Raw genomic sequence first — 13365 nt, forward strand, 5'->3', positions numbered from 1 at the left:
TCAGTGAAGCAATAAGTGACTTAAAGGTGCTGGTCATATAATTGGAAAATCATCAGAAAGTTGATTTATTTCACTAATTCCATTCAAAAAGTGAAACTTGTATATTACATTAATTCATTACACACAGACTGATATATTTCAAATATTTATTTCTTTTAATTTTGTTGATTATAACTGACAACTAAGGAAAATCTCAAATTCAGTATCTCAGAAAATTAGAATATTGTGAAAAGGTTCAATATTGAAGACACCTGGTGCCACACTCTAATCAGCTCATTAACTCCGAACACCTGCAAAGGCCTTAAATGATCTCTCAGTCTAGTTCTGTAGGCTACATGATCACGGGGAAGACTGCTGACTTGACAGTTGGCCAAAAGACGAACATTGACTCCTTGCACAAGGAGGGCAAGACACAAAAGGTCATTGCAAAAGAGGCTGATTGTTCACAGAGCTCTGTGTCACAGCAGATTAATAGAGAGGTGAAGGGAAGGAAAAGATGAGGTAGAAAAAAGTGTACAAGCAATAGAGATAACCGCACCCTGGAGAGGATTGTGAAACAAAACCCATTCAAAAATGTGAGGGAGATTCAAAAAGAGTGGACTGCAGTTGGAGTCAGTGCTTCAAGAACCACTACACACAGATGTATGCAAGACATGGGTTTCAGCTTCACATTCCTTGTGTCAAGACACTCTTGAACAACAGACAGCGCCAGAAGTGTCTCGCTTCAAAAAGGACTGGAGTGCTGCTGAATAGTCCACAGTTATGTTCTCTGATGAAAGTAAATTTTGCATTTCCTTTGCAAATCAGGGTCCAAGAGTCCAAGATGTGATATGCCAGCCCCAACAATGCAGAAGACTTGAAGGCCACTATCAGAGCAACCTGGACTCTCATAACACCTGAGCAGTGCCACAGACTGATCGACTCCATGCCACGCTGCATTACTGCAGTAATTCAGGCAAACGGAGCCCCAACTAAGTATTGAGTGCTGTACATGCTCATACTTTTCATGTTCATACTTTTCAGTTGGCCAAGATTTTAAAAAAATAATTTCTTTGCATTGGTCTTAAGTAATATTCTAATTTTCTGAGATACTGAATTTGGGATTTTCCTTAGTTGTCAGTTATAATAATCAAAATTAAAAGAAAAAAACATTTGAAATTTATCAGTCTGTGTAAAATGAATGAATATAATATACAAGTTTCACTTTATGAATGGAATTAGTGTAATAAATCAACTTTTTGATGATATTCTAATTATATGACCAGCACCTTTAAGATGTGATGTTGCTTGTTTTTACTCATGATTTAATGATCACAGCACTGTTTTGCGTCTCTGAGCTATGGACTGTGTTTACTCATCGAATAAATCAGCTATTTTAACTAATCGGTTGAATAAATGATTCAGAGATTCACGCATTAACACAGCCAAATGCTTTGTTTCTGAATGAATCAGTTGAATCTCAATGCCTCACTCGTTAACATTCACGTGCTTCCACCTACTGGCGGTTTTATTTTTGCATTTATTTATTTATTTATTTCATGTTTTAAAGGATTTCAAATGTCAGTATGCAACGTTTTATGTTAAAAACAAAACATTAGGCCTTTATATGCATCTCTATCTGCAGTTTAAACAAATCCATGTCCCCTCTGAGATACTTTAAATGTTAATACATGTTATTTCAGATGCAGATTCCATAAAATGTTTTCTTATGCTGGAATGAAAGATACTAAATACCGGATGAAGAGCTTCTTATTCTTACCCAAAAATAGAAAATGGAAGAAATAGTTAAAACTGAACACAGCTTCTTTTACATTTTGCATTTAATTTTACTTTCAATACTTAAGTACGTTTAAGATTTTAAAAAATACTTTTTATACTTACAGTAAGTACAATAAACATGACAACGTGAACACACACCCGGAACTCTCTAATTAAACTCGCTAACCACTAGGCCACAACTTCCCCACAAATAGTACTTGAGTTAAAGACATACTTTAAGACTTTAACTCAAGTAATATTCTAAACAGTGAGTTCAACTTCTACCAAAGTAATTTTCTGGTAAGATATCTGTACTTTTACTTGAGTATGACTTTCAGGTACTCTATACACCACTGGCCCTACCTCACATGGGTCCCAGAATCAGCTAAAGACCAGCTGCACCCCACTAAGGGCGGCCCTGGTTGCAGTCATAGTTCCAAGGAACCACACTCTTAGTGTTTGAGACAAATGTGTCACTTGCACACCAAAGGATTCTCTTCAGTGAATGGGTGCCGTCAGAATGAGAGTCCAAACAGCTGATAAAAACATCACAATAATCCACAAGTAACTCCAGTCCATCAGTTAACATCTTGTGAAGTGAAAAGCTGCATGTTTTTAAGAAAAACAAATCAGTCTCAAGGCAGTAACCGATGCACTGGAGTGGTGTGGATTATTTGTGAATTATTGTAATGTTTTTATCAACTGTTTGGTCTCTTATTCTGACGGCACCCATTCACTGCAGAGGATTCATTGGTGAGCAAGTGATGTAATGCTAAATAACTAAATAACAATTTTTTTCAGATAAAGAAACAAACTACATCTAGGATGGCCAGAGTGTGAGTGGACTTTCAGCAAATTTACATTTTTGGGCAAACTCTCAACTTAAAATTTCAGAAAAAGCTCAATTATTGAATAAAGGTCAGACCTCAGAAGTCATACATTCTTACATATTCCAAGATTTGGACACCATTAAAGACTTTAAGCTAATAAAAGTTATAAAGCTCTGAGCCCTGTGATGATGACATTATTCCAGTTTGTCCATGACTTCAGCACCAAGGACAGTGGCCAGAAAACCAGACACGCAGGATAAGAAACATAACATTCATCTACTGCCAAGAAATGAAAAAAGCATGTGTGATCAAATGTGGTCATTTTGGAATATGAACAGGCCCTACTTATGAATTTGTTCCTCTTTTAAAGTGGCATGACCGTTCTGCTTTTGTGCTCTCATTGGGCCTGCACTTCTGCTGATTGAACACACAAGAGTGCACTCTAATGATCTTCATTGCTCTTCTCTTCATCTTCTACTTAAGCATCACACATTCCCTTATTAACACAGTTGCCTGCTAAAAATAAGACACATTTTTAACAAGCTTATTGTTTTAGTAAAATATGATATCAACTTACTGAACATCTACTATGTGTGTAATTTACATATGGCCTAACATTAAAGTCTGAACCACTCTACACTATTAGCAGTATTAGCTTGCTTGAAACTTAAAACTGTGCAACACAATTTACACACATCTTTGAGCATCATTTTCAAAAAATGACAAAACAAGTTTTGAGATTTCCTGTTTAACAGATTCATATAAAATGGCAAATTAGTTGGGAACTGCCAAACGACAAACAGAGTTTTTATTCTACTGATTTACAAGTCAGGTACTGGATGATTTATATGCATACTCAACTCTCGTGCCTGCAATGGTCCAGAACAACCGTGAAACATATAAAAGTGAGTGATTACTCCACTCTACCACACGGTGTCGCTGTTTCTATATTGTGAGGAACGGTGACTCAACAAGCGTGTACGGGACACAGTGGGTGGCCAACAGTGGGTTTGCGTAATCAGAACTGCGTCTGGATTTTAATGCACATTTATGATCTGCATATGCTATTTATTTCCGTTTTCACATAAGCATATTAAACGCTGCACCCAGTGAAAAGGTTTAGGTTTATAACTCAAATGTAACGTATCTGTCAATCTGCATTTCTATATTTCATACATTCATTCGTTCGTTTATTCATTCATTAGCGTGTAGCTACTTTATTGTACTTTATTGTAAGTTCTGTTCTATACGATATTTTTATTCATTTTATTTATTTTCAATAAAACAATACATTTAGTTTTAATTAAAAAAATGCAAAACCTTTTATTAACCTGGCCTATTAACCTTAGTATGTATAACAGAAAGGTTTACTTTTCTCCTTCAAAACTGCTGTAAAAGTTTTCCAGATAGTGAAAAGTTCCTCTATGATTAAGAATAACTCGAAATGCAACACCATATAAACGTACATTTGAATTCCATTGCGCTTCTTGCACACATGGGCAATAAAGTGCTGTACTCGTGCAGGCGCACAGAGAGAATGGTAAACGACTGAACACCTACAGAATACAGACAGAGCAGCAGAAAGAGAGAAGGACTGAGCTGCGACACTCATTCACAGAGAGCAAGAAGTGTGAATGAGATAGGCATTAGGCAGAGTGAGAAAGGGAGCCTTGGAAAGTAACAGCAGGTTTTCTATTTCGTATTGCTTGAAGGTAGGAAAAGAGATAACAACATACCCGGGAGAGAGAAAAGAAAGGGAGAGTACTCTATCATTTCTTTTTTAGACGGGTTTGCCATACTTCTTCACCCGAGCAAAGAGGTATAGTGCACTTTGTGGATTTTTCTTTAAGAAAAGTCCCCTGTAATTACGCACAAATCTTTTACACGTAGACGTAGTGAATTGGAAACTCCACGATAATAATTCTTAATACATGCATTTCGGTGTTTTTTTTTAAATGCAAAAGTTTCCTTTTTTTGTTCAGCGCAGTTTCAGGGACATTGAGGACCCCGGGTTGCAATGATAAGGATTTTGGTAACGTGCGTCTCCGTGGTGTCCATCATCGGGATGGTGGCCGGTGTTCGTAGTGGATACGGAATAAGTATGTTCGCGGCTCAGTCCTCTCCTCCGGACCCGTGTTACGACGAGAACGGAAACCCCAGACGCTGCATCCCCGACTTTGTGAACTCCGCGTTCGGAAAGGACGTGCGCGTGTCCAGCACCTGCGGCGCTCCTGCGACGCGATACTGCGTGGTGACCGAGAAGGGCGAGGAAAGGTCGAGGGACTGCAACATCTGCGACGCCACGGACCCCAAGAAGTCGCATCCACCCGCGTACCTGACAGACCTCAACAACCCTCACAACCTCACCTGCTGGCAGTCGGACAACTACCTGCAATACCCGCAAAATGTGACTTTGACGCTGTCCTTGGGGAAGAAGTTCGAGGTGACTTACGTGAGCCTCCAGTTCTGCTCTCCTCGCCCTGAATCCATGGCCATCTTCAAGTCCATGGATTACGGAAAAACCTGGGTGCCGTTTCAGTTCTACTCAACCCAGTGCAAGAGAATGTACAACAAACCAAGCAAAGCTGCGATCACCAAGCAGAACGAGCAGGAAGCGATCTGCACGGACTCGCACACGGACATGCAGCCGTTAACAGGTGGACTCATCGCGTTCAGCACGCTGGACGGCAGACCCTCCGCGCACGACTTCGACAACTCTCCCGTTCTGCAGGACTGGGTCACGGCCACCGATATCAAAGTGACCTTCAACCGGCTGCACACGTTCGGGGACGAGAACGAGGATGACTCGGAGCTCGCCAGGGACTCGTATTTTTACGCCGTGTCTGACCTGCAGGTCGGCGGTCGGTGTAAGTGTAACGGGCACGCGTCAAAGTGCGTAAAGGACCGAGAAGGGAACCTAGTGTGCGAGTGCAAGCACAACACGGCGGGACCGGAGTGTGACAGGTGTAAGCCGTTCCACTACGACCGTCCGTGGCAGCGCGCGACGGCCAGAGAGGCCAACGAGTGTGTCGGTGAGTCATTTCTGATGCACTTTAATGAAGCAAGTGCTGCTGCTTCTCTGTAGGCAAATATTTCACAACAGGTTTCACTAATATCTCATGCAGGAATGTTAATGGAATATGAAAATGTATGAATCAAAGTCTCGTGCTATATGTGTGTGTGTGTGTGTGTGTGAGAGAGAGAGAGAGAGTAATGCAGGGACGATTGTTAAAGAGGCGAAACTTTGAAATAGTTTTTGTTACTTTAAAAGCAATTTTCACTCAAAGTGGTGTGCAGATCATAGTGAAAGAAATGCGTTTTAGCTAAATCTATAGATATTTCATTAGTGGTCTCAGATTTTTGGGTTGAGGTGATGATGAGGTAAAAATAAGGCACTGAGTTTGTCTGAACGATTTGTCAGCCTTTATTTTTTCTTTCCTGATTAATTGATCAACATTAGTGCCAAAATTTCAGTTAATGAACTTATGGAACATCAAGATTAATCATCTTCTTTTTTATTTCAGGAGCTGGGATTCATTTTTTTTTGTAAACAAGATTTTAACTTTCACATTTAAACTAAAACAGGGCACACTGGTTTATTGAAACCCCACTGAATTCACAAAATAAACTTAATTCATTGTAATGAATAAAATTATATTAGTTTAGGTAGGTTTTACTTTATTGCAGCTTTTGTTGTGAGAAGAACATAGAGCGTGTCCATGTTTTCACATACTGTAAATCCTATGCAGTCCCACATAATTTTTACTCCTGTGATCATTCTTGTGATCATTTGATAAGATTTGAGACATTTGATTAGATTAAAACAAATTGGTTTTGTAATCAAGGTCATTTAATCTTTAAACATGCCCCTGCTGCATTTTGTGCAACAAAATGAGCTTGAAATCCTTCAAATATCATACCGTCCTCCCTGCTAGTGCTCATAGTTATTCAGTTTAATGGCTTGTGGGTGTAACTCAGTTTGGATGTGCCTTTCAACATCCACTCTGTGGAAGGAAACACTCTGGAGGGGGAGATTTGCTGAAAAGGCTTGTCGTGTTATTGCAGGGCAGGTGTCATTATCAGATTGAAGGAAAGATTGCATCGGTCTTGTTGTTTGTTTTGGCGAGTTGAAAGTAAACTGCTGGTTTCCAGATTAAAAGTCAAAGGAGAAAATAAAATCGGTTTAGAAAACACGAGCACGAGGATCTCATTGTGAAAGAACTCTATAATTCCTTTCTTTTTCACAAATTGATCATTATAAGGGCTGCCGCAGGTGTTTCATCAAATTCATACATTGCCTGTCACAATTACTGGCATAAAAAGATTTCCTCTACTCTATTCACGCCGTGTTCAACACGACTCCACGATGAAAGCATCACGCTGTCAGCAAATGCTCTGTTTGATGAGTTTTTTGTCACTCGGTGAAGTCAAAAACTGAATTAAAAAGTGTGAACGGTTATTAAACGCTCCTGACAGATGGCCGTCATGCGTATGCCAACAGTTTTGAGCAGTAGATGGATGTGTGTCAGTAGGGCTGTGGTTATAAATAAAAGTTCATTCTCCATCTCGTATCACCACCATCCTGATACGAGAGATGACTGACAGAAGCTGTTTTCTCACTGTGTGCTTTTGCACGCCACAATACAGAGTTGAACAGGAAGACTTGATGATGAAGCTGTAAATAAGATCTGTGACAGAAAAAAAAAAAAAAAAAGTCAAACTTTTTCAAAGAGATTGTTACATCTGGTACATATTCACTTGCTTTGATCAAGCGCCTCATAATTAAGAGTAAGTCTTTCTGTCCGGATTCTGTCCATTCTGCTCAGTGGAATAAGGTGAGCACGACAGGTATCTGTAGGAAATTAAGTGTAGCATTGACAGGACGACAGGAATGTTATCTAGATAGATATTTTCAGATTTTATGTATGCACTGTACAATTTTTGCCAAACCTGCAAAAACATGCAGGGCAAAAAGCCAGCAGACTGAGAAAAACATTGTTTTAAATAGGCCCTGTAGTTATACTGTTATTTCCACATTTGTGTATTATTATATATTATTTATAATATAATATAATATAATATAAATGTTTTTATTTTTCTGCAAAGTCTTACATGCAGAGGTTAAAATAATGTTATGTTATTAGTAAGAAAAAATATTAATTATTTAATAGAAAAATATTTATCATCACACAAAAGTTGCTTAAAATGAATTTTTCGGATTTCACTATCAAAAGCATCATGTTCATTCAAAGACATTTTTAAATGCAGCTTCCAAAAACTGTATGCATTTGTGAAAATAAATGTGCAGATTTGTTAAAAAAGCTCTGAAATGCAGTGACGGAAGGTGTATGAATTTATTTAAATTGGTTTATTTGCTTGTGTAAATTCGGTCAGTCTAACCGTGATCATTTGTTACAAAGAGAAAGTTCTGTTCCATGAAAAACCGAGGAAGTTTTCTTGTCAGGTAATCCAGAATTGACACGGATGCCGCAGTTTATAGTTACAAATGTTTTGATGCTTTTTGTCTTTGATGAACTGCTTCACACATAGAGATCTCACAGTAGCACACAGTTGTTTCCGAGTATTTCCTGAGCTCCTGATGGCTTGGTAGTTTATATGAACTTTGCATTTTTGTAAGACATGAGCAGTGATATAACAAGTGTATTTATTTCTCATACAGTATATTCCACACATGCATAGTGGAGTATGAAGATTACAGATTAACTATTACAGAAAATAGTTAAAAAGGTTAAAAATAAAGGTTTATCTCATCAAGTAAGCCAGAACTGACACTAATGCCTCCTTAGAAATGAAGTGCATGATGCCACTGTTTATGATGCATTTAACCTTTCATAAACTATTCAAGCATAGAGAACTCACAGACTGATGGTTTAATATGTGAACTTTGTGTCTTTGTAAAATATGAGAAGCTAAATAACAGGATCTCTCACAGTTACATGACACAGACACAATACAAAAATCATTTGTGTTGGGTTACAAAGGCTAAATGTGCCATTACATTGCTCTTTGTTATGATATTGAATTTAATATACTGTATATATTATATTTGTATTTATGTACCACAGTGCACATATCTCTTTTTCAGCTACTGCAGTATTTAAACTTCAGATAAAAAAATATAAAAAAAAACGTTTTTTCTTGCAATTCTGAGGGGGAACAAATCTGAAAATTTGAGAAAATGTTTTATTTTTTTATTCCATGGTGGAAATATACAATGGTGATAAAACCTCCCTTGAATGAAGACAGCAAATCTCATTGATGATCCATAGCATTCCTAAGATCAAACCTTTCACAATTTCACTAAAAGCATTTGTAGACATGATGACCAGATGAAAATTTTGCTTCTTCGGAAACTTTCCAAACATTACATTTCATTGCGCACAAATATGTCTTCGGCTGGCAGGAATTTTTCAATGAGTTGGGATTAGTTCAATCCTCCTTCCAACACAGAAACCTAAAAATAGATATGAAGGTTTTCTGCGCTCCAGATGTATGCGTAGACTTCTATCAGGGATTGTATAATTGAATGAATAGTTTACAGATTGCTGTTTGTGTTAGCAAAACTTTGTTGTCGAGTAAAAGCGTTGAAGTGAAGCCGTGCGTGGAAGCTGATTAAGGCAGACGTGCATCGCAGCTCTTGACACAGAGCAGACTGCTGGAGTTGTCTTGTGTTGGATCTCTCTGCATTGTTCCACTGTGGTCCTCCGAGTCGTGGTGTTTTTGGCCTGCTGGGATGTGACGAAAAGGAACCGCCAGCAGATTTCTGGGCTACCATAAAGAGCTGCTCGAGGTCTGCGGACCATCTGTGGTTTTCTCAGTGTTGTTAACGGACCATAAGTCTGATGAAAGAACTGTGCAAAAGGGTGATGTCATAAAACCTCTGAGTCTCCCTGCAGAAAACAACAACCGCTCGACATTCAGTTCCTCCAGTGTGTTCAACCGTGTTCAGAAGTGAACATAGTATTTTATAATATTTATATTATATTATATTTTAAAATATATTTTTTAATACTTTGTAATAGTAATAGCATTATGATTTCCTTTTTTTTTTCAATTTTATTATCACTTAAGTGATTTCCATTACTGCAGTGTCTTGCTCAAACATATTTCAGTAACATTTTAGCCTTTTTCCCCCAATAAATATTTGTTTATAATTTTGAAAATTATTGTAGATTTTTTATAATATTTTACTTTTATTATGAATTTATTTTAGTGTATTAAAATAATAATCACATTAATTATTTTTTAAATCAATGACTTCTAGATTTTTAAATCAATTACTTTATTTTTTTAAAAATTCCTCTAGCTAAACAATTTTTCAGGAACAAATTTCATTTTAGACATAATATTCTTACGTAAACGTAAACGTAGCTTTATATCTTGCAAATAACATCAGAATAAAATGTTTAAAGTAAAGCCAAAAATGAAAATTACCCTACCGTACTCTAGTGGGCTTTCATCTTCACAATGAGTCTGTCACAGAGCCGTTGCACGGGGGGCTGTGTGGCTGTTTTTTGCAGGAATTTGGTACTACTGTATTTAGATTTACAGTAGGCTAAACCTTTCCCAGAATGCGCTGAAAATCTACAATAACATACTGTCCACAGTGAATACAATAAGAAACCTGAGAATACAGTAATACTGTGAAAACAACATTAATGATTTACAGTGTGCTGGTTAGTATCTCTGACAACAATACACTCTCTGACCATCCAATCAAAGGATGTGAAAAATATGACATCCTTAGGAAACACCTCTGATAGTAATTAAAAAAAAAACTAAATTGAGAAGAAAAAATAACACATTTTAAAAGGCTCTATTGTATTTATGAACTTACTTTCTATTGACTGGTTATGCTACTTTTGTTCAGAGAACAATTCTTCAATACATTTCGTCTATTTATAGCCATTTTAAAAACATCCACTAAACCACAAGCATTGTTTGACAAACCAAAACTGTAGGATCACAAGCTTGTGTTTTTGTGGTAAGGTACAGGGGAAGGAAATAAAAAAAAACAGAACTGAACAATACAAAGAAAACACAAAAAAGTAATCCAAACCCCAATGTATCGCCAGTCCTCTGGGCAAAGATCTCCATGTTTTAGGGATTTTGTTTTGTTGAGCTCATAATTCAAAACACACATGACTTATGAGCCAAACGGCTTTGTTTGGCTTCATGGGAGTTCAGAGAAAACACGATATATCCTGGTTTTAGAGGCGGGTTAGGAGAGGTGGTCCGTTTTCTGGTGGAAGGGTCTGCTTGCTTTGGCCTTCTGCTTGTTTCCCTGCTAATATTTATGTTTTTAATCCCCCGTCAGTCGGTGTATATTTGTGATCAGCCTTTTGGGTATTATTTGAATCTCTTTTTTGGATGTCTCTGCTGGTTTTTCACCCCAGGGGTTGAAATTGTTGCCAAAGCTTTCCGGCAGGTTTTCGGGTCCTGTGATGATACTTTTGAAATACACTTGTCTTGGGAAAATGAAGGATCATCTGTGAAATGCTGAACCTGAATACAATGGTTCTGTGGCAGTACTGAACCGCATATACAACAAATTATAATATAATGATGTTTTTATATTCACTGTGATAGCCTGCTGAATAAATTATATGAATTTCAACCTCCTTGCAACAAGAGCATCTTCTGTATATACTGGGACTGATTTACATTGGCTGGTCTAACAAATCTATCCTAAATGCACTATAACTTAAATTATATAATACTTATGTATATATATATATAATGTATATACAGACAATAACATTGTGAAAATGATACCCACAAGTGGATCATGGATCCGCAAAAAAACTAAAAACAAAACAAAACAAAAAATCTCTGTATTATGCATGCCAGGCCAGTAGGTGGCAATGTCACTTTTGTAAAGAAACACTATGCAACGATGCACATACCTAAAAACACATTATACGCATAATACACATGTGCATGATGTCTCCGTTTTCATACATTTGTACATTTTCAGAGTTTAGACAGCGATGAAAATTATATTGTTTTTAAAGTTTTCAAAAGTTTTTTTCAGGCCCCCATAAAACGGTGTTGTCATGTAAATGAACAGCCAAAACATCCATTTTTAGAAGAAAATAGGATCATGTAAGCACCCCCTTAAAAATAAAGATTCTTTATTGTATCGATGGTTCCATGAAGAACTTTAACATCCATGGAACCTTTCCATTCCAAAAAAGATTATTCATGTTATTCAAAAGCTCTTCACACTAAGACAAAAAATGGCTCTTTTAAGAACTGTCCACGAAAAGTCATTCAGGAACCTTAAACTGCTCTTCTACAGTATCATTGTGAAAACACACTACTTTTAAGAGTTTAGAAAACAATACCATCCATTAAAAACCCATTACATTATCCACGACATTACAACCCATAACTATAAACCACGATATTTACATGATTCTCTGAGGCATACAAAGAATACCATGGTATTACCATGCCACATCTACCAAAAAACTATTCCTTAAAAGCATCATTTAAGTATTTAAAACGCAGTATGTGTGAGTATTGTTTGCAAAAGTGATGACACAGTATGTTGACCGTGCTAACATTCTTTTAGTGGGCAAAAGCAGCTCAAAGTAAATGTGTATTTTGGGATCTAAGGATTGTGGGTAGTTGTATTTGTGAGAGAGTCAATATCTGCTTGCGTGTGGTGACATGAATGTTTTTGTTGGTTTTGCTGTTCCGGTTTGAATCTTTTTGGCCCGCATTTGTGATAGCGCTCTGGTTAGCGCAGGACCGTCCTGAGCTAGAGAGAGAGGAGATGGAATAATGAATGCTAGACTAAACGGACACGTAGCTTTTAATGTAGCTTGGCTAACAGTTTCAAACTAGCTTCATCAACACTGCTGTTCCCTAAACTGGAAGCTCACCCCCACCAACAAACATCAAGGACTGTGTTTGCAGTGAACGCAGAAATGAGTCCACTCATGACTACATCTGCACAATGGCTGCCAGCGGGGAGGAAATGATGGATGAAGGTCTTTTGTCATTGGCTTTTGAGAGATGATTCAGACAGAGTCGAGATCTCCCGCTGGGTGGCCTGCATGCTGTCAGAGAGCAGAAGCATTTTTAAGTCATCATAACTATTCTACATATTATACCATCTCAGAAGATCAGATTTCTGTCTGTAAAGCCACTTTGGGATCATTGCCTTGTATTTGTGGCTTAGATGTTGTGCGACTGTTTTTCTCATCAGTAAAGTCCAAATGAAACATTTGTGATGCATTTAAGTTCTGCATGTTAAATGCTTCAAGAAATCAATGTTTCAGTCTATATTACGTTAAATATGATATATAAGCACTATAGGTTCAGAGGTCATTATATTATTCGTTAATTTGATCTGTTAACAGCCTTGTATTACATATGTAGAAAAGTTGTCGCATGACTTGTTTCTTGATTTTGGCCTACAAAAATACACCCCCCCCATTGTACTCTATAGTAGACAACACATATGTTTTGACTGGATTTGATTTCATCACTTCACGTCAGCATTTCACTTCCAGTGTGGAAAATATTTCTCCTATTCAGTAAATTAATACAGAAAAACGTACTTTTTGGAAACTGGTGAATCCTTCCTGTGTAAGCTAAGCTGTTAGCTGGACACATTTCAAATCACGCCAAAGGCCTGAGCCCTAAAACCGGTATATTTGTCCAGATAGTGACCTCTATTTCCGCAGGATAACTCTGTTGAGATATGCTTTCTGCCCTCTACACTCTCTAATGGGAAACAGGGTGA

General features: G+C 37.5%; 1 protein-coding gene across 1 annotated transcript in view; it reads left to right on the top strand.

The window, feature by feature from the left end:
* Nucleotides 1-4151: 4151 nt before the first annotated feature.
* LOC113053406 (netrin-1-like) overlaps nt 4152-13365 on the top strand; it is a 60029-nt gene continuing 50815 nt past the window's right edge. The window contains exons 1-2 of the mRNA XM_026218400.1: nt 4152-4407; nt 4571-5620. Of these exons, the coding sequence (XP_026074185.1) occupies nt 4606-5620 (1015 nt within the window). The 5' untranslated portion in view covers nt 4152-4407; nt 4571-4605. The remainder of the gene's footprint in view (nt 4408-4570; nt 5621-13365) is intronic.

Source organism: Carassius auratus, chromosome 3 (assembly GCF_003368295.1).
Source record: "Carassius auratus strain Wakin chromosome 3, ASM336829v1, whole genome shotgun sequence".
Taxonomy (NCBI): domain Eukaryota; kingdom Metazoa; phylum Chordata; class Actinopteri; order Cypriniformes; family Cyprinidae; genus Carassius; species Carassius auratus.